This window comes from Vidua chalybeata, chromosome 2 (assembly GCF_026979565.1).
Source record: "Vidua chalybeata isolate OUT-0048 chromosome 2, bVidCha1 merged haplotype, whole genome shotgun sequence".
Taxonomy (NCBI): domain Eukaryota; kingdom Metazoa; phylum Chordata; class Aves; order Passeriformes; family Viduidae; genus Vidua; species Vidua chalybeata.
Window position 1 is genome coordinate 30827099 of NC_071531.1, and position 20143 is coordinate 30847241.

The 20143-nt window shown below is 43.5% G+C and overlaps 3 protein-coding genes across 5 annotated transcripts in view; 2 read left to right on the forward strand and 1 right to left on the reverse strand.

The window, feature by feature from the left end:
* The window catches only part of EIF5B (eukaryotic translation initiation factor 5B), a 35830-nt gene extending 32411 nt beyond the window's left edge, over positions 1 to 3419 (reverse strand). For 2 of the 3 annotated variants that reach the window (XM_053934248.1, XM_053934247.1), the window contains exon 1: positions 2777 to 3419. In XM_053934248.1, the coding sequence (XP_053790223.1) occupies positions 2777 to 2852 (76 nt within the window). In that variant the 5' untranslated portion in view covers positions 2853 to 3419. Of the gene's footprint in view, positions 1 to 1717; positions 1821 to 2776 lie in introns of those variants that run through there. The other variant, XM_053934249.1, reaches the window with a different exon arrangement.
* Positions 3420 to 3432: 13 nt separating this feature from the next.
* On the forward strand, positions 3433 to 4123 carry LOC128783704 (forkhead box protein L2-like; the record flags this gene model as incomplete). Its single annotated transcript, XM_053934723.1, is given in 2 exon segments — positions 3433 to 4086; positions 4088 to 4123. Coding segments are annotated over 2 exon segments (690 nt in total), but the record flags the coding sequence as incomplete, so codon positions are not given.
* A 10-nt stretch (positions 4124 to 4133) lies between these two features.
* TXNDC9 (thioredoxin domain containing 9) lies at positions 4134 to 14172 on the forward strand. Its single transcript, XM_053934250.1, has 6 exons — positions 4134 to 4237; positions 5792 to 6008; positions 8142 to 8260; positions 10155 to 10409; positions 12638 to 12775; positions 13960 to 14172. The coding sequence occupies exons 2-5, from the start codon at positions 5820 to 5822 to the stop codon at positions 12753 to 12755; spliced, it is 681 nt and encodes a 226-aa protein (XP_053790225.1). The 5' UTR covers positions 4134 to 4237; positions 5792 to 5819; the 3' UTR covers positions 12756 to 12775; positions 13960 to 14172.
* The last annotated feature ends 5971 nt before the right edge of the window (positions 14173 to 20143 follow it).

The following is a 20143-nucleotide window of genomic DNA, read 5'->3' on the forward strand; positions in this document are numbered from 1 at the left end:
TTCTTTGGATGTACTGTGGAGCTAACCAATGGAGGCAGGTAACCACAGAGCTTCATGGAATAATCAGAGAAGAGCAAAGCCACATTACCAAGCATATAAAAATGATCTCAAGTGCATCCTAGAGTGAGGAAGACGAAACCACAACCATGAGCAATCACACACACCCGGTGAAGGACACCTGATGCTGACAGCTCTCTGTATCAGCTCACCACCACCACCAGGATGAAACCACTGACCTTAGGACTTGGCAACAGGGAGCACAACTACTGTAACTGCACTATTATTCTTTCTTTTTTGCAACACTAAGATCTAATGTAATAATAACTAGGCTCTCAAGACTTCAACTATTCTAACAAGAAATTGTTGACCTTTCCTTTAAGGTATGCTTCCATTTTTAGACACAAACAACATTTTGTGTGTAGCACATCAGAGAGGGCTGTGCGCAATAATTCACACAGAGAAATATGTGCGAAGATACACAGAGAGAATGAAGTATCCAGTAGGCACCAAGACTCTCAAAGTGTTCCCTGCACACCAGCCACTACCCCTGAAACAGCCCCAAGAAGCAGAGTTTCAGTACCAAAGGCTTTTCCATGCATTTGGCATCTACCACACTGCGTACAAAGATGGGCACTCGGTCTTCTTTCCTTTAGAGCATAAATGTCCAACCCTTCCCTCTTCTTTCTCAAGTCACACTCAACTCACTTCCTCACCAGAGCTCCTCCCAAGATATTCCTGTGAAATACAGCCCGTGAAACAAGTTAATAATGATACTAAAAAGTAACACACATGGCATGGCAAAAGGCATCCAGGAAAAACAGCCAGATGAAGAAAATACCTGAGAAAATACTCATTACCCAGAAAGGACCGCTGAAACTGAAACAGTTTACACCCTAACCTGATACAGAGTAACAGCCTTAGGTAAGCATCAATACATGCTTAAGTAAAAAGTTCTTAGCAATGAAATAGTATTTGTGACACAGCTGTCATGGGGAGAACTCCCAGAGAAGAAACACTTAACGGCTTAAGGAAAAAACGTTGTCACTTCTAGTTCATACACATTTCAAGACATCAGTTTTCATTTAACTGTCTGTCACTATTAAAAACTAAAAACACTCTCTGAACTGATTGTTTCTTTGTATTATTACTTTATAGTGATAAGTAAAAATACATTCTATCCCGCTAGTGTATATATACACTATGTAACTCAGTCAGCATTCCATATGGCTAATACAGCTGCCTTTATAGGAAACTCTTCCACACAAAAAAGTTCAGATGGGGCATTGTCCACGACGATATGAATACAGCGACAGAGGTGACTCTTTTATCCTCCAACCACTAAAAAACCCAACATTTGCATTTATTAAGCGAGCACACGAAACATGTAGATTCCAGTGTCACAGCACGATCTATAGCACTAAAGCCCAGTAAGAGATAAAAACTAATTAAGAAACCCACATTTGAATCACTTCAATTGCGCTAAGCAGCTATTTTTCAACTGGAAATAGAGCTGCCTGCCCCTTCACGGACAAACACACACTCGGCCAGGCCGAGCCGGGCCTGGCGCGCCCCGCCTGCGATGAGGCCGCGAGCCCCGGCCGGGCCCGGCGCCTGACTCAGCGCCGTGTGGGCCGTGTCACGCCGCCGCGGGCGGCCCGGCGCGGGGGTCCCTGAGGCGAGACCGGGGAGCGGGAGGCGGTTTCCCTGTATCCCTCACCTCTCCTCGCTCCGGTTCTTCTGCTTCTTGCCCATGGCGGCGGCACCGGCACGCGCGACCCCTCAGCGCTGACCGCGCGCCGCCCCGCGCGCCGCCCCGCGCATATGGCACCGCCGCGCGCCGCGCACGCGCCCGCCCCGCCCCCAGCCCCGCCCCGCTCGCGCCGCGGACCTCCGAGCGCGAGCGGCCCCTGCCGGCCGGAGGGAGAACGGGCCCGGCGCCGGCTGCTCTCGGGTGCTCCTCAGACCGACCGGCCTCGTGAAACCGGCTTTGTTCGCCTCGGTCTGGACGTTGGGCAGCCCCAGGAAAAACGTCTAAGTGACGCCCCGAATCTTGTAGCTTCCCTCCTGGTCCTCAGGCAGCCCTAGGAAATGTCTAAACGATGCCCCCAGGGCAACTGCGTTGTAGTTGCCCTCCAGCCCTCCCAGGGGCCCCAGGACTTCCTGGCAGGACTGTGGCCCGTTTGGCCATGAAACCTGAGTGATAGTCGAAATAAACACGTTTGAAAATGTTTACCTGGAGGCAAATGGGATAGCTAAGCCAAAGTGGGGGACTGAAGAGGCTAAGGGGGAAGTTTTTATGGAGCAGGGCACCAGTACAGCGACCAGGAAGTCATTTTGGTGCGGGACATGCCCAGGACACCTCCCCCAGCCCTTGACGGGGCTCTGCTGGTTCGTCACCCCCAGCACCTCCTCGCCTACCTTGTAGGCGAAGTGTAACCAGTGTACCATCTACCCTGAGGTGACTGGCCTTCTTCCTAACAGGGGGATCTAGGAGGCAGCACTGAGTTTATGGCAGTGACCTAATGGAGCTCCAGGAGTGGGAGGCATTTAAAGTACGGTAATTCCTTCCCCGCTGCCAGATTTTCTCAGTGTACAAAGCGTTCCCTCCCACTCCCCTCCAAGGAATCTAGGGAGCAGGTGCTGCGCCCTCTCACAGCAGAGCCCCGTCCTGCTGCTGCGGGGCAGGAGGAGGTGGCCGACGTTCGGAGAGACGGCGAGGAAGGGAAGCAGCAAGCACCATGTATTGGGGCGGAGCGGCTCTCAGACGCGACCTCACCTTCTTGTGGCCACTTTCCTCCGGAGCAAAGCAAGATGGAGCAGAAGTAACAACGCCCACAGGCAGCAGACATCATTTAATGTATTTATTTAATAGGCTTTGAGAGCTGCACGCGTTCCGTTGTTGTCATCACCCTGCCACCGTAACTCCTTTGGTCGACAAAGCAAGGCTCACTATTCTCTACACCTTTCAACCTCAGGATCGCCACCTCCATATTGCTTCGCTCCCTAGCACCCTGACTTCTTACTTCCCTCTGCCTTTATACAGCCGTAGCTGCTTATCAGTCTCTCCCACCCAGGCTCTCAGCCGACTGCAGATAAGGCCGAGTTTATCTTCCCACCGCGCCTTCCCTGTCAGCGCATTTCGGTACCACGGAGTGAGATTTCCAAGAAAGAAGAAAGCAAAACACGTGTGTTGGGTTTTGGTTTTTTGGGGGGTTGGCGTTTTAGGTTTTTTTTGTTTGTTTGTTTGTTTTTTTTGGTTGCTGCTTGCTTTTCTAAAAAGAACCACGCTTTAATATCCCATTTTTTATATGAGTGCATCTTCCACCGCACTTATAGGAAGAAGCAAAGAGACGGCGAGCCGCAGCTGCTGCAGCACAGCCCCGTTCTCGGCGAGCCCGCCGGAGCTGCGCAGCTCCCGCAGCGTGACTTACCTCTCGCCATCGCTCCGGGGCCCGGCCCCGCCGCTCCCGACCGCCACATCCCTGCCGGGGCCGGCCTCGGCCTCACGCCCAACCCCGAGCAGGAATCCCCCAAAGAGCAGCGGCAGCCGCGGGCTCTGCCGCCGTCCCCTCTGCAGCCGCCAGAGCCGCCTACGCGACGGGAGAGTGCCTTGGGAGCAGAGGGCGTGCCGTGCCCCGCCCCGCCCCTCGCGGCCAAGCCCCGCCCCTCGCAAGCACGGCGGGAGAGCGAACCGCAGCGCCCCAGCAGGCAGTGCTGGCGGAGACGGGGCCGCCTCGGGGCGGAGCCGCGGCGCTGCGGAGGGGGGGGCGGGATCACCTCGGGCTGCAGGTCCGCGGCTCCCGCCCGCAGGCGCGGCCTGCACACGCACACGCACACGCACACGCACACGCACACGCACACGCACTCGCACTCGCACTCGCACTCGCACTCGCACGCACCCGGCACGGAGCGCGCGCGCGCCAGCGGGGCGCGTGCCCGCGGCCAGTCAGCGCGCCGGGGGTAGCTCCGCGAGTGCGCGCGCGGCCTCCCGCAGGGGTGCGCGCCCGCTTTCCCGGCCAATCAGCGCGCCGGGGGGAGTTCCACGCGCGCGCGGTGTGCCCCGCGCTGACTCTCGCGATAGCGGCGGAGGGGCGCGGCCGGCGCGCGAGGAAGCGGAGGGTGAGCGGCGGGTGCCGGGACCGGGTCGGGGTTGCGGCCGCGGGCGGCGACACCACCAGCACCGAGCCCGGGGCAGGCCGGGCGGCGCGGCGCCCCTGGAGAGTCCATCCGTAGCCAGGTGCGTGGATTGTCTGTGGCGTTGTGTGTAGCGACCCCGCGGAGGGAGGCGCGGGGCGCCTGCGCAGTGCCCCCGCCGTGTGCCGCCCCGCTCGTCCGGGACCCCGGCGCCCCTTCCCGGCCGAGCGGCGGAACCGCGTCCCCGCCGATGGTGCCGAGGCTCCCGGCTGCGTAGGAAAAGCCTTTTGGCACGCGGGCTTCCGCGACCTGGGAGCCGGGATGCCGCCGGGCCCCTCGGATTGCAGTGGGGACTGGCGGGGGTTGGTCCTGTTTTCCTTCCTGAGTGCTTGGAGGACGAGCCTCCCTTTGCCCCAGCTGAGCAGGGTCTCTCCGTCTCCTGGAGACCTGCTGGCCTCTGATCTTCGTCGGCAAGGTTCATATTCCCTCTGGAACCATAAGAAAGGGTGGGGGTCAAACCGACTTTGTGGTTAGCAGCTTTGGGAAGAGGGAGGCAGAGCGAGTGTGGCAGTGACACGTGTGGCAGCGGGCCGGGCACTGCTGCTGCTGCGGTACTGGACGGCTGCCGTCATCTGCGTACTTTTCCCGTCCTTACTTAAAATGTTTCTCTTGCCTGTGTATGCAAGGTATTCACAAAGCCAGTGACGCTGGCAGTTCGCCTGCTTTGAAATACAGCCAGGAGTACCCTGGAACCCAAATTCAGCGCCTCAGGTCCGTGGTCAGCAGGTTGAGAGTCTGAGTAGGGTGACTGTGCACTGTCGCTGTTTCAGAACTGTCAGTCACTACACTGATAATTTCCTGCAGTGTAAGTTTATTGGGGAGAACAGTCGATTGTGTTGTCACAACTCTTGCACTCTGGTTAGTGTTTTGTGTCTTTTCATGTGTTTGGACAGGGAGAACTTTAGCGAAAATTATTTTGGCTGTGTTTCTTCACACAGCAATTAAGTAGTGGCTTTTAAATCCTCTTGCTGGCTGCCATAGGGTGCTGTTTGCAATAGCAATTTTCTGGAACTAATTAAAGTAGTGTATTGGCCTAGAGCATTTGCTGTTGAGCACCTTGTCTTTCTTGTAGCTGAGGAGAGGAGAGTTAATTCAGATTTATATATGTTAATGTACCTGAGGGGCTTAAAGTAATTGCATTTAAACTACTGGCACAAACTTACACACTGAACATTGCTTAGACTTGTTCTGAGGCATCTTATACCTCCTCCCAGCAGCTTGGAGCTTTCCAACTGAATCTTCTTGTTTCAGAGTATTTGTTAAAGTAGCCAGAGTATCTGGCTCAGGATGAGCATCCTTTTGGAACTGATGAATTTTTCTTCTTTATATTAACAAGAAATTTTAGGTTGCTTTGCATTTTCAGTAGCTGCCTTTGGGACTGAAATAATAGGACTTGATTTATATCTTTGCAATCTGTGTTCATCATGAAAGTATTCTCCAAAGTGGGTTACAGTAAAGAAAAGAACTATCTGCTAACTACTCCTGTCTTCAAATAGCAGAGAGCTTTGTTTTTCTGTGGTGTGAGCTGCAAGCAAAGAGAGATCAGAGTTTTAATTGTTTGTGTAAATACTAATTCCTTGTATCATTGTTTCCACAGTTCTGAAGAGACCACTTTCCAGCTAAAGATGGCTGCTGATACCCCTGTTGATATTCTTCAAAAAGTTCTGGAGAATGAAATACTTCAGTCAACCAAGGTTGTGGAAGAACATCTGGATGCTGAAATACAGAAGCTGGACCAAATGGATGAAGATGAATTGGAACGCCTTAAACAGAGGAGGCTTGAGGCCCTAAAAAAGAGCCAGCAGCAGAAACAAGTAATTCCTGTAGTGCAGACTCTTGATGTGTAGAGTGTAACAGACTGTTTGGAAATGGTATATGCAAACTAAGTGTTTTGGGGTTGTTTGGTTGGTTTTGTGGATTTTTCCCTCTTTCCCTCCCTTCTGTGCTTATTAATTTTAAATTATCCAGGAGAGTAAGTGTCTGTCCTCGTGTGCATGCTTTGTGTTTCTTAACAGGAGGCGAGAAGCACCTCTGTGATTGTTAAAATAAGGATAGGATAAGGAGTCTCATTCAGAGATTTGAGTGTGTCTGTGTTCACTGAACATTGCTATCTGGAAGCATAAGTCCTGTAGGTAACCAAACCATAAGGCTTTAGGCTCCTTCTGAAGTGTCTTCCTTCTGAAGCTTCTGGTTTTTACTTACAGCATGTGATATGTGCCTTCCAGTTAAGGTATTTTGTAGAAGGGTGAAACGGGATTTTTTCTTGTTTGTAGGCTGTCAGACTCTTTCTAAGCCAATGAAGTGGTGTCTTTGTATGACTGCTCATTTCCTCTTACAGGAAGGATATACTCCCTTGGGACCTGACAGCTCATGTCAAATTAGGTCTTTATGCTCCCTCAGAGCTCTTTTTGAACAATAGTTTACACCTTAATTTTGGTAACATATGGTGTGAGACCTGAATTATAAGTAAGGAAGCTGTGGGTTTCTCAGCTTATTCCATCTGAGCTAACCTAAACAAGAAATTTATTGTGATGAGAGAAAAGTGACTTGGGTGAAAGGAGATGCCTGGCTGTGATGGAGTCCTTAAAAGCTGATGCCAGACTTTGAAATGGGAATGCAGTGAAATGTCATGGCATGGCTGGGATGCTGGAGGATAGGCAGCACCAGCAGCTTTGGTTCTGTAAACACAGAAGTAGAGAAAGTAGCACACTATTCACTTGTCTTTAGAAGTTCAGTTTTTGTTTGATTCTAGTGTTTTCCATTTTCAGAAATCATAACACTTAGATGTCCTTGGATGTGAACATGTGATAGATCTCATGCCAAAACTTTTTCATGTAGTTTAGTCTTAAGTCACTGTTCTCACACACTTCCAAATGCAAATGTGAAGTAGGATACTGCTCAGTAAAAGGACTGTGCTGTCACACTATTCCGGAATAAATCTGTGGAGAGGGGAATTAATGCATAATCGCTGTTGAGGGATAAGTGAGTTCTTGATTTGCATCATGATGACTTCTCCATGTACTCATGCTTCCATGAATTTTTAATGTATACAATATTCAGGAGATTCTTTGTTCTATCCTAATTTAGCTTACAGGATATTTTTTTTTCTTTCACTTCCTAAGACAAAACTGCAAGATTAAGAACAGTGATTTATCTAAATTTTTTTCCCCCACTGGAAAATTAAAGTTTTTGTCAAATTTTGTCATACTGCACTACTTCTAATAATTTTGATTAGTCTGTACTTGTTTAAATACACTGCAATTACCTTTTAGTAATGTAGAGGCTGTGGGTTTTTTCCTTTAAGTATGTTTGTTGAAAATGTGGAAGATTAGCTCTTTGGAAACTGTGTTTGCACACTTAATCAGACAGTTTTTGAAGTTACCTCTAAATTTTAGCTTGTGACATTCTGTTTCTCCATTGATGTTATGACTGATGGTGCACACATGTTTTTTGAAAGATTTTCTGTGAGCCTGGTTCATGTTAAGGTCCCTTCAGTGTATATTTGATAGGTAACCATCATCTATTGCAGATGAGTTAGCAGGCTTTTTCTCTCACTGTTTTTTTTCATAAAGTAAAAAATCAAAAGAAATTTATTTAATTCATGTAAGTACTTGACTAAGTTTAGATGAGTTCTTTGAGTGGACACAAAAATTTTGAAATGCCAAGAGTTTTTGTTGTATTGCTTGAACTACTCTTGGCTTACTGAGAGGCTGCATTGTAGAATTCTATGTAACTCTGTACAAGATTTGTATTTCCAAATAAGTAAGGTGGCCTTATCTGTGTATTTTTAAAGTAAAACTAAAAGGTAGGAAGTCATTTGTTTCTCCACTACTGTATGAAATGGGTTTTCACTGCAGGCCTCTTCCATTTTCTAAAAGCTGTAGAGTTTGCACAACAGATAGACTAACAACTTCCATACTAATTATTTGCTTTTTTGTTTTTTCAAGGAGTGGCTTTCAAAAGGACATGGAGAATACAGAGAAATCCCAAGTGAGAGAGACTTTTTCCAAGAAGTCAAAGAAAGTAAAAATGTTGTTTGCCATTTCTATAGAGATACAACATTCAGGTACAGTAAATAAGCTGTGCTGAAGAAACTTTTGTTTAAAGATGTCTACAAAACCAGATGTGTTTCTTGTTCTTTCAAATCCCACTCATGAACAGGCATTTTTAGAAGTATTCAATTGCTTCATTATAAATCTCAGTCACTTTTCAAGACATCTGATTTTTTGAAACGTATTTTTTCCACTACAGTTAATCTGAACATGATTGGACAATAATTAATATTCTGCTACATAGTTGATAAGAACATAGATGTATAACCTCTTTGACAATATTTGAGAGACTGCTGTGTTTCATTATTGATTTACTTTGAGGCAGCTAGGTATGTAAATGTAGACCATACAAGAGCAGCATTTCAAAAAGATGGTTTTGGTTAGTCCAGATAGAGATAATCAGGGTGGTTCTAGCAAACAGAAAAAAAAATACCAAAAATCTTGTCTAGGCATCTTGAGAATTTAACCTTTTACTTTGAAAGGATCAGTTGCAGCTGCTTTCCCTTTGTGCCTGTGCCTTTGTGATTCTGTCTCTTTTTTTAGAGTGTGACACACCTAGATCTGAGAATATGTGGTGACTCAGAATAGGAACCCAAACTAAGATGTCCCACTTCCTTGGAAGAATTTTGGAAGTTCTGGGTTGGCAGGCTGTTTCTCACCGGGTCTCTCTCAATGTGTTCTGTTAAAATGCTGTTGCAAAGTAGAGTAGTTTATTGATGGAGGAGCCAGTTGTCCTGGTTTTAGTTCTTTGGGGCTTTTTTTTCCCCCAAAGGTGTTACATTCTCTCTAGCTTACAGAATATAAACTGAAACAGCCTCCTTGTGAGAAATTGAAAGATGTCAGGGCTAGATTTTGCAGTGAGGTATCAGTGTCCTACATTTCCTAAGTGTTTAAAGCAGTTGTGTTTGGCTAGCTTTTACTCAAGAGGGTGAAAGGCTGTCACTGCAAATAAAGTAGCTTTGGACAGGTTTGGGTTCTTGTTTCCTGAATCAGCAAAGTCTGTAGGCTCAGCAGGAGAAGGAACTTCCGAGAAAGTGCTTTGTAAAGTGTGTCATGCTGACAGACAGGTTGAAGCTTGTGTGTTGGGTTTACCAACCACCGTATCAAGTTGCTTTCATCTTTGCCCAGTCCAGCTTTTTGATTCAGCTCTCTTCTCGAGTTTAAGGACAGTCTCAATCACAGAGTTCATGCAGCTAAGACAAACCGCTTGGAGAAGACAATCCAGAAAGCTGAGATTGCAGGTGACAAGTCCACAAATCTCTGTGATCTGACAAATATTTTGAGCAGTTCACATCACTGTCCCATGGCTGAGAAACAAATAGTTGTATGCTCACTCCTATTCCATGGCAACAGAGAAGCAAAATATTTTTGCCTTTAGCACTACTGTGTAAAGCAGTCTGTGCAAATCACTTTTTTTTCCACTTACACTGAGTTACTGCATCTCAGCTGCGAAGGTAGTGACTGCAAAAATCCAGAACACTGTAACATGTTGAGAGTACTTCTTTGAAGAAATCTTCTATAGAGGAATTTTTCCAGTTGACAGGCAGTGAAGCTAGAGCTGGAACAATAAAAAGAAATGTCATCAGTAAGTGCAAGCCTCCAGAAATGAGAGCAAGGCTCCCAGGTATATGGAAGGTAATTAGGGAGAAATTAGAGAAAGGGATGGTATAATTATACAGTAGAGGTGCTCCAAGCTCTAGTGTTCCACTATTAGTCATTAAATCCAGCTACCTCTGAAAGTTTCTCTTGAAACTAAATTCTCTATTACAGAGGTAATGTCTAAGTATTAACATGATAGAACTAGGTCTTTACTGCTCCTTTTTACTGCTCTTTTACTTCCTCTCAAATGCATATTCATCAGCTTATTCATTCTAACACTTTATATATTTTGGATTAATTTTTTCACAGGTGCCAAATAATGGACAAACATTTGACTGTATTGGCAAAAAAGCACATTGAGACAAAATTCTTGAAATTAAATGCTGAAAAATCTCCTTTCTTGTGCGAGAGACTGCGCATCAAAGTAATTCCCACTCTAGCACTAATAAAAGATGGAAAAACACAGGACTACGTCGTGGGCTTTACTGACCTCGGTAACACTGATGACTTCACTACAGAAACTTTAGAATGGAGATTAGGCTGCGCAGATGTAATTAATTACAGGTAATTAAGCATTTTGTGATTCTTTTATTTTCAGATTAAGTACAAAGAGAATGAGCTTGCAGACAGGAGAATCTGAAAAGTGGTAACTTTAATATGTTGTATGCTAAAAAAGACTGTAAGAGTTTAATCTGGTTAATTTGTGTGCTTCATCAAGGGAAAGATAATCTCTTTGGCAAAGTATTTAGACATTGTAATGAGTGTTGAGTCCTTTTTGTAGAGTAATAAAAATGAACCCAGTTTTTGTCATGAGGTATATGGAGGAGCAGTGATGCTCTGATACGGCTTCAGTGTTGTGCATCTAACGTAATCCTATGGCATCTATAGATGCTTCATGTCACAGATGCAATGCAGTGAAGTCTGAGCCTTTTTCATCCAGTTCAGAGAAAATTCAGCAAGTCATCCTTAAACTGCATCTAAGTCAGTATTACATACATGAATATATTTTTTTCTTCAACAAACTATACTGAAAATGGAATATAATTAAAATAAGTGTAAATAAACTGAGTAAAAGTACAATATAATGATCATAAGTACCACGTTAAAAACTACAGAACAAAAGGGAGTAGAACATATCTGTCACCACAATAGCCTAATTTTACAAGAGAATTATTTACCAAAATTCTGCTTTCCTTTCCAAGGTAGTTCAGATTTCTCTTTTAGGTAGTTCAGAGTTCTCTTTTTAGGTTAATTTTGCTCTACTGTTTTGAATGCCTTTAGTGCACTTTAAATTTTAAATTTCATTACCTTAATATATTTAAACGTCTAATGAGGTAAAATTTTGCCAAAAAGTATTGTATCTTAAAGGTAGAGGAACTACTACTCAATTTGGTTTAGTAGCTGTTGAACTTTGGGTGAAATTACTGAAACTTAAAATTTTAAAACAACTGGCATTTCCCAGTTCAATAAAAAGCAAATACGCAGAGACAGCTTGCATGCATATTCTAGACAGCACCAGCCTTTTATGGGTAAAATCCTTCACTGGAGTTGTATCAAGCACCACTGAATTTGCTAAACATTGATATATTGGCTTATGGCATAATTTTGCTTCTGCTTGACTCTACTAGTACGGTGTATTTGTTCTTAGCTCCTTGTGGAGTAGGGGAATTTTGGTCTTCATTCCTTTTGGCAGACTCTGGCTTTGCAATGCAAGCCACAGTTCCTCACTGTTCTGAAAGTAACATCCCATTCTCTGGAGTTCCTGAAAAGGGCATAGGCCTCCTCAGAGCTTGGAAATAGTTCTTTTCCTTCAACCTGTGGGATAGCAGATGGTAAAAGAGTATACTTTATTTAGGGGAAAAACTGTTTTGGTCAGATTATTTGCCCAAAATCAGACTCAAGTGGTATGTTAATGTATGTGATTAAATCGCAATCGGTGAACTGTATATTTAGGATTAATATCAGCAAAAGAGTATTAACATTTTGTAAAGAACTGCAAATTTCTAAACACCCCTTTGTAGCTAATTCCAAAAGGTTGTAACTGTTGTAATTGCTCACTCACTCATTGACACTTGGATGCAAGCCCTTAACAGGTCATGCGAGCAAAAGCAGGGCACACCCTTTTCTGAGCAGCCAGAGGGGATTCCCCTCCTTGCACAACCCTGCTGGAAGAGAAGCAGGTGCTCGAGATTTATGTGAAAACCTGCTGCTCCCAACAGGGAACACAGGCCCATTCCCATGGAGGCACGTGGTGGTGAGAGAGCCCCTGCAGGATCATGGGGGCACTCTGAGGTGCGAGTTCCCCCACAGTCCTGTAGAAGACGTGCAGTTGTGCAGGGAAGAGATAGCAGAGATAGCACAAGGTGGCTTCTGGCAAATCCCAGTTCTGACTCCAAAGTCCCTGTTAGCAACATTTTCGCTTCTTTTGTGCTGGTGACTCCTCACCTGTTTTGAAAAGTCTCTCTGTAATTCCCTAGTTGCAGTTTAATCTGACAGATTGTTGTCTTCAGCATGATCAGTTTGCAGGAAAAGCCTTTTCATTTTACAGCTCCACTTACAGGTGCTGTTACACTTTCACACTCTTGTCTTAACTCCAGGCCATCTAGTTATCCAGGCCATTTTGACCAGGATGTTGCTGTGCTAGCAACCCCACAGTGCTGCTTAGGGTGGCTCTGGCAAATAGGCATTGTGTTCTCTTAAAATGTTTTTCCGGAGAAACAGGTCATTAGACATAATGCTTACTGTCTGTATGAATATGGCTTTAATCAAATTGCCTTACCCTTTTTCTGTAGTGGAAACTTGATGGAGCCACCTTTTCAAAGTCAAAAGAAATATGGAACAAGCTTTACAAAGCTGGACAAGAAGACCATCAGAGGAAAGATATATGATTCAGATTCTGATGATGACTAGAAGAGCCGCTAAATATATTTGTAAATCATCTTTTGTTTATGCGTGGTACATTTCTAAGAATGTTTTTTATAAAGCTTACTGCTTTTCATTACATGTGCACATAATTCTCATTTTTCTATACAGTTTTATACAACTGAGTCACAGCAGGAAGAAGCTTAAGTATTTTTTTTCCTCTTTTGGAAGTCATTTGTAATTTGAAAATCTTAGTCCTTCTAACTAAATGACATGGCAAATGATGAACTTAAGCCCTTTGTCTTAAGTATAAGTTTATGAAATGTTTTGAAGTAACTTAGAAACAGCTGTATGAAGTCAGACCAAAGGTTCCTCTGGCCCAGGATCCGGTCTCAGTGGCTAAAAGGAGATGCACAAGGAAGAATGAAAACAGGGTTACCAGATAGCAATGCTTCCCCACATTCTACTTTAAGCAATCTGTGGCTTGGGGAAAACTGTATCTGAGAGCATTTGCTGCTTAAAATAATGGAAGAAAAATCTCTTTAAATCCTCATAGTATCCAGGCATCCGTATCATGTGGCAAGGAGGTCACAGTTTAACTGTGCTGTGTGAAGAACTACTTCCTATTGTTTTCATTGAATCTGACAAGGTTTTTTTTTTTCTGTTTTTCATTATTAAAGGAGGTAACATACATTTCTAAAAAAGATTGTTCTTTATAAGTTCCTCTTCCAATCGTCTTTTTATATTTGTTATTACTTACATCATCAGTAAAGCACCACAAATTAGTAAAGAAATTGTGCATTTTAACAAATAATTGCTTTTCTTATGGTGCCATATCATGCCATTGAATAAATTAACTGCATTGCACTATAAGTTATAAAAACAGTCATAACTTCTGTGAATTCTGAAATAGATGGCCAAGAGAAATGCCCTTTTACCATCTATGAATGCTGCATGTGAGACCTGATACAGCAGGCAATAGCACATAGCAACAAGCATATTGAAAACAGCCTTGTTCACAGGTTTGTATCATTCTGTGGTTGTGAGTGTGTGGACTTTATAGCAGATGCTTTGTACAAGAGAGTAGAATAGAGAAAAGTATTTGGGAGAAACCTTGATCGTTTAGATATAGTGCTGCATACTGTGTACTGTTCTTCAGTAATAGACAGAATTTTTAAGAGAGATCTTCCTTGGACACAGTGTAAAATTTCTGGCTAGGTGAACCATTGATGAGTTTTCTTTTCATTTTCAGAAAAATTGTTTGCTTTGTGCTGAAGGACCCTTTTGAAATGGTACTTCGAACCCAATTGGTCCAAATAGCAGTGAAGTGGGTCTAGCCAGTCTTGCTGCCTTGTAGTAGAGAACACTTGTGATTGGGCCAGCCCAGCAATATATCTCTTTAAGTCTAAAAAATTATATTTTATTTCTGTTCATGTACATTGAAATAAAATTATTTTAATTCTAATGTTGGCTACTGTATCCTTTCAAAGAAGATCTAGGTGCTGTGGAATAATATCTCTATTAAAGTCCATCAGAAAGTTTGTTTGAGCCCTTTCTAGATTTCTAACAGGTGATAGACAGTTCTGTCCTGACATACAGGATCACTTTGAGAACACAATCGGCTTAAGATGTACACAGCTGCCTGTTGATCTAGGAGAAGCACAAAAGAGTCTTGCTTCATGTTGATCCCTTGTTTTATGCACAAACTCTTTAAATGCATTAGAAAGTGCTCTGTTTTTTCCCCTGCATCCAGTTGCATGAAATTCAGGAAACCAATGTTCCAACAGTATTTTTACAAGTGTCTTAGCAGGACTCATCACTGAGCCCTAATTGTGTTGAATAAGCTGTGTAAATATAAAATCACCTCTAATATAGTTGCATGTTGTGTGGAAACGCGTGGGCTTGTCAGGATTCTAGCACGGTGCGTTGTTGGAGGTTACTCAGTTCCACACGTGAATAACCTCATTACAAACTCAGTGCAAATCCTACTTGGAGTCTGTGGTTTCATGTCACTTTAAGCTGATGATTTTTTTTCTAGGTTAATCTTCCTTCTTCCTGGGACCTCTTCCTTCATCAGGCTTGTAACATGACCACACATAGTCTAGTGCTGATACAAGGAGTTTGCAGGAATGTGTGGCTTGGGTAGAATCAGGCTCAGGGAATGGGCTGGGTTGCAGGGGACCCTAGAGATCATCTGGTTTCAACCCCCCTGCCGTGGACATGGTTAACAAGGGAAGTTTAGATTTATTTTGAAAGTAGCAATCTCAAAGATTTGCTCATTCAAGTCTTTACTTCCATGGAAACTTTTCTGGTTTCTGCATCTTCTGTCTTGAATGAACATTAAAACTGTTACTGAACAGTCCTCTTGGTTACACCTCCATCCTGTGTATTACTTTGAGATTAACAATTCAAACCCAAACATTTTGTTTTTGCTGAAATCTAGAAGTTCTTTAAGAAATGGGAAATTCATCTAGTTTGAGTAGTGAGGAACAAATTACTCTTCTGTGGTAGAGTTTAATGATTTTGCTGTGCAGGTTAAATTAATGACTTGTTCATTATCATAAGACCTGGGACAGCAAGCTAGAAGTTTCACGATACCGAGAACACCAGCTCAAATAAATGTCAACTGTACAGACATGAAAAGCAGAAAGATTAACTTTGTCAACAGCAATCTAGTGGCCATATGGCTGATAGATGAGATGATGATGATTTGCAATATGCAGAAGGAACGCAGGTTTTATGTGATTAAGTCCTTACTGCAGATGGATGAGGTATGTGAGGACATGACTGACTAAGGTTCCTGAGCCTCGACCAGTCACAAAATGGTACTTGGTCTGGTATGTGTCAGCCATGAAAGGTTGTTAGACAACAAAGAGATGAGAAATGTTCAGGCATAGCTTTGGAAGAGATGGGGCTTATGCCTGAACTCAGCGTATAACTTTAATAATGATTAGTGCTTAAGTCCGTGCCTGATGCTTGGTATGAAATAATAAAAAAAGCATGAAGGGAATAATAATAACCAAACAAGATGTCGGTTGTTCAGCTCTTGATGCTGAATTATATGGACACAACTGGGCATTCCTTGATCACTGACTGATCCTGGGTTTTGCTCTGTTTCTAGAAATCTACCGCAAAGTGAAGTGCTGAGTTGAGCTTTGGGATCTGAGAGTGTGAAGAAGTCTGGTCCAAGAAAGAGGAAGGATGAGAAACAAATTCTGGAGAGGGCATCAACTGAGTAGCTGCTCTCAGGCCCCATTAGTAGGCTGGATTACCTGCAAGTGTCACAGGGGTGGAGGGAGGCCAACTCAAAAGATGAATTAATGCTGTCAAGTCCTGTGTTACAAGTAATCCCCTTTTTTCTATCCCCCACCTAGAAATACTAAAATGAAGGCTTTTCTACAGAAATTTCTATAGAAATTTGGGCTTTGACCAGTACAGTTTCTAAGACAAGCCCTTTGTCTTCCCCACAAGAGTAAAGTGTGAGGGATGCTGTCACTTCATTTCTCACACACACAAAAACAAGCGCTAGCTGATGCAGAAATAACATGGCTTTTGTATTCATTGCATATACAATAGCTGTGTAACCCAAAGGAAAATTCTGTCAGTAGTGGCTGATCTGTCTCTTTAGAACAGCTCTATGTGACAGTTTGAGCATGAGAGTTATGCTCTGGAGCTGAAGAAAAGCCTCTAAGAATCAGAAGGTGAGGGTACTTGATGTTACAGTAGACTGCTTGAGAACTCTTCTGAGGAGTATGTTGCTCCTGAGCCACGTTTAAAGGATAAATAGAGATAGGTTCCACCACATTTGACACAAAAAAGTCTACAAGTGTCTTTTGTTCTTAGATCATGCTTGGGAGCCTTCAGCATTCAGCCAGTCCAATATGATTGTGGTGATCCAAGACACTGCAGTCTGCCAGATGCTCCTTGTTCCCTGTCCCTCTGCAGAGCACCATTCTTATATCATATGCTAAAGAAGGGAACTTATGCTCATATATTCTTCATGAATTTAAGGTAACACATCAAACTCGCTAAAGCAGCACATAACACCCCAAAAATACCTTCTTCAAATTTGGTTAATTAATTTTAAGTGCATGTACACTGAGAAATACTGGGTGCTTGTTGATGGAAAGGAACTAGTTAAGAAAGCTTACTTTTAGAGATCCCATAAGGTGCATATTCTAAAGCTATTTTTTGGGTTTTGATTAATTGTTACAGCCATGGCTTGAGCTGCCTAAACTAAGCCAACACTGGTCTAGTAGCCATGCAGCTGTGTCAGCTCAGTGTTGAATCTGTATTAATATAATTTGCATTTTGGAACACAGCCTGTTCAAACATCACCCACCACATGTTGAAGTGGTGGTACAACTTCAACATGTGACTTGTATAAGAAAGGGTTAAAAATGAACTTACCTTCTTTGCAAACCATGCAACCTCCAGTAAAGATTGGCTTTTCCCAAGATGACGCTGTATGAAAATCAGGTGATTGTAATACACAGAACAACATTAATTACCTTCCTGATCTACTTCCTCCTTGCTAATTATTTCTTTTGTTAGTGCACCACCCTAGAAAAAAGCCTGAAATGGTTTCCTGTTTGTTTTGTAGAATGTTAACAGTTCTCAATGCTTTGTATCATTAATTCCAGGCACACAGAAATGTCCTTAATAGTTAAAACACAGAATGGTTTGGTTTGGAAGGGACCTTAAACATCACTTAGTTCCAAGCCCAATGGGCAGGGACATCTTCCACAAACCGAGGTTGCTCAAAGCCCTATACAGCGTGGCCTTCAATGCTTCCAGGGATGCGGCACCCACAACTTCTCTGAGCAACTTGTTTCAGTGTCTCATACAAAGACTTTTTCCTTGTATCAAATCCAAACCTACCCTCTGTCATTTTGAAGCCATTCCCCTTTGTCATATCACTACATGCCCTTGTACAAAGTGCCTCCACAACTCTCATGTTTGGCCCCTCTAGGCAGTGGATTGTGCTATAAGGTCTCCCCAGAGTATTTCCTTTTCCAAGCTGAACAATCCTAATTCTAGCTTGTCTTCATAGGAGAGGTGCTCCAGCCCTCTGATCACCTTGGTGACCCTCCTCTGGACTTGCTCCAGCAGTTGCATATCCTTCTTACTTTGGGAGCCCAGATCTTATGTGACTGTAGTGGGGGGCAGAACCCCCTGCCTCAGCCTGCTGGCCACAGCTGACTCTGCTGCAGCCCAGACACAGCTGCCTTTCTGGTCTGTGAGTGCACATGGCTGCGTCATGTTGAACTTCTTGTCAACCAATGCCCCCAAGTCCTTCTCAGGGCTGCTCTCAATCCATTCATCCCCCAGCCTATATTTGTCCTTGGGATTGCCCCGACCCATGTGCAGGACCCTAACTTGGCTCAAACTTCGAATTAGTTGCTTTAGGTTGATAGACCTGTGTTTAAGATGGGATGTCAACAAGCCCTCACAGAATCCAATCCAGTGACCTTTTTGCTAGGACACCTTTCCTACAGTAAAATTAAAAACTTAATTTTAGAGAACAAAGGAAAATACTTGTTTCCCTCCCTCATAAACACTTCTGGCCCTGGATACTTTATGTGAAGGCTGGAGAGTTGCAGAGTGGGATGTTACTTCAATGCTCATCTGCATTCTTCAGAAAGGCAAGGTAAAGGAAAAGATTGGGACCCTCAGCACTTCTTCACTTCTGAATAGAGTGAAAACTGACAGCCTCATGTGTTACAAGTTTGAAGACTTTTGAAGATGTGTAGATGTGGTGCTTAGGGCCGTAGTTTAGTGGTGGAATTGGCAGTGCTGTGTAAATGGCTGGACTCAATAATCTTAGAAGTGTTTTCCAACCTAAATGATTCTATTATTGCTTCCAGGTATACTAGATGTTAGAAAGAAAAAACTATGGAAATTTAATTATTAAATTGGGTGTGTCCCTTCGGGTGGATTTGTCCGAGATGATGCTACAGATGCATCTTTAACTGGTCAGTTAGTGGTAGGTATCCAACCTACGTCAGCAGTGATGGGCAGCTTCCCTATAAAGCAGTTACAAAGTCTGAGAATATCTGGTGTTACCTGTAATTACATCTGAGACAAAAGGAACAACCTGAGAAATTCATCTGCCTGTCGATGTTATGAACAAGTTGAAATTCACAATGGAGACAATAATTAACGTGGGTATCATTCCAAGTAATTTTAAATGGTATTCTCACCACCCAGTGACATGTGATGCTAAAACCTGCAACCTAAAGGAGAATAACGTGCAGCATGTAGTCCTTTTCAAAATTATGCTCCATTTTGATCACCTCTCCATCAAGCAGAATGTAAAAACTTCCCTTGGCATGAGGGGGAAAAAATATAAAGTGAAAATCTGTGAGTAGGAAAGAACTGTTGGTACTGAACCTTGGTGTGCTTTAGATCTCAGGAGTGGTCCCTTCTAGTTTATGTAAGACAAGTGGAAAATGCTATTGTGTCAGGTAACATTTTTTGTCCACTCTGTTCTCCCTTTACCAGAATGTAACCAGCAGTGTCATTGACAGATCACAGAGAAAGCGTGTCTGTGGTCACTGCAGCTTAATGCCAGGATGCCCACAAATACCAGGAACCTTTCCTGCTTCTTAAATTTAAGAAGATGCAGATACTATTTGATGAGTGAACTCCTCCTCTTTCCTTGACTTTCCATCCCCTCCCTCCCAGTCACACACTGTGCTGACCAAACCCAGCACAAGGAGAATAGGTATTGACAGTACTCCTGATGAAAATTCCCAAATTAAATCTACCATAAAAATGAAAAAATGTGCTGTACTAGTGATAGATGCAGCCCCCTCTCATTAAGTGGCTCATCTACACTCAATGCTCTGTGTTTACACAGCCCCACAAAGGTCTTTTAGCAGAAGATGGTATTTTCTAACATGGTGCAGCTCTTATTAGGTGGTGATGCCTTGGACAAATGCACTAGCTGAGAACCCTGCTCCATTCAGTGTATATGAGCATGTTTCCATAGAGGGTGTTTGCTTTTGGCTTTTACTCTAAAAGGCAGTTGGAAAAAATGTGTGGATAAAGAGGTTTTGAGCGAGAAAAAGTCCATAACACTGCTGAAAAAGTATCCTCTTATTTGGGCTTACAGTGGAATTTGTATGAATACAAGGAATCTGTCCCAGGGACCTAAGAGCTTATAGCAGCACAGATAAAAACTTGCATTTAAAACATAACATCCACTACTCAATGAGTATATAAGGAGCAATGCAATGCAGAATACACATTAAGAATTCACGTGACTACTGTGAAATGTAGAAAAATGTGATTACATAGTAACAAATGAAAGAGAAAAATATGTAGCAAAGACAAACAGTATTTCAATTCAAAACTTTATCTTAAGGACCATCAGCAAATGGACAAAATCTTAGGAAATAAATCTTACCTAAGATTATAGGCTACTTCTCAAA

Coding starts and splice junctions, on each gene's coding strand:
- TXNDC9 (XM_053934250.1), top strand. CDS start 5,820: ATGGCTGCTGATACCCCTGTTGATATTCTTCAAAAAGTTCTGGAGAAT. Junction 8,261..10,154: donor TATAGAGATACAACATTCAG/GTACAGTAAATA, acceptor ATTTTTTCACAG/GTGCCAAATAATGGACAAAC. Junction 10,410..12,637: donor GCAGATGTAATTAATTACAG/GTAATTAAGCAT, acceptor CTTTTTCTGTAG/TGGAAACTTGATGGAGCCAC.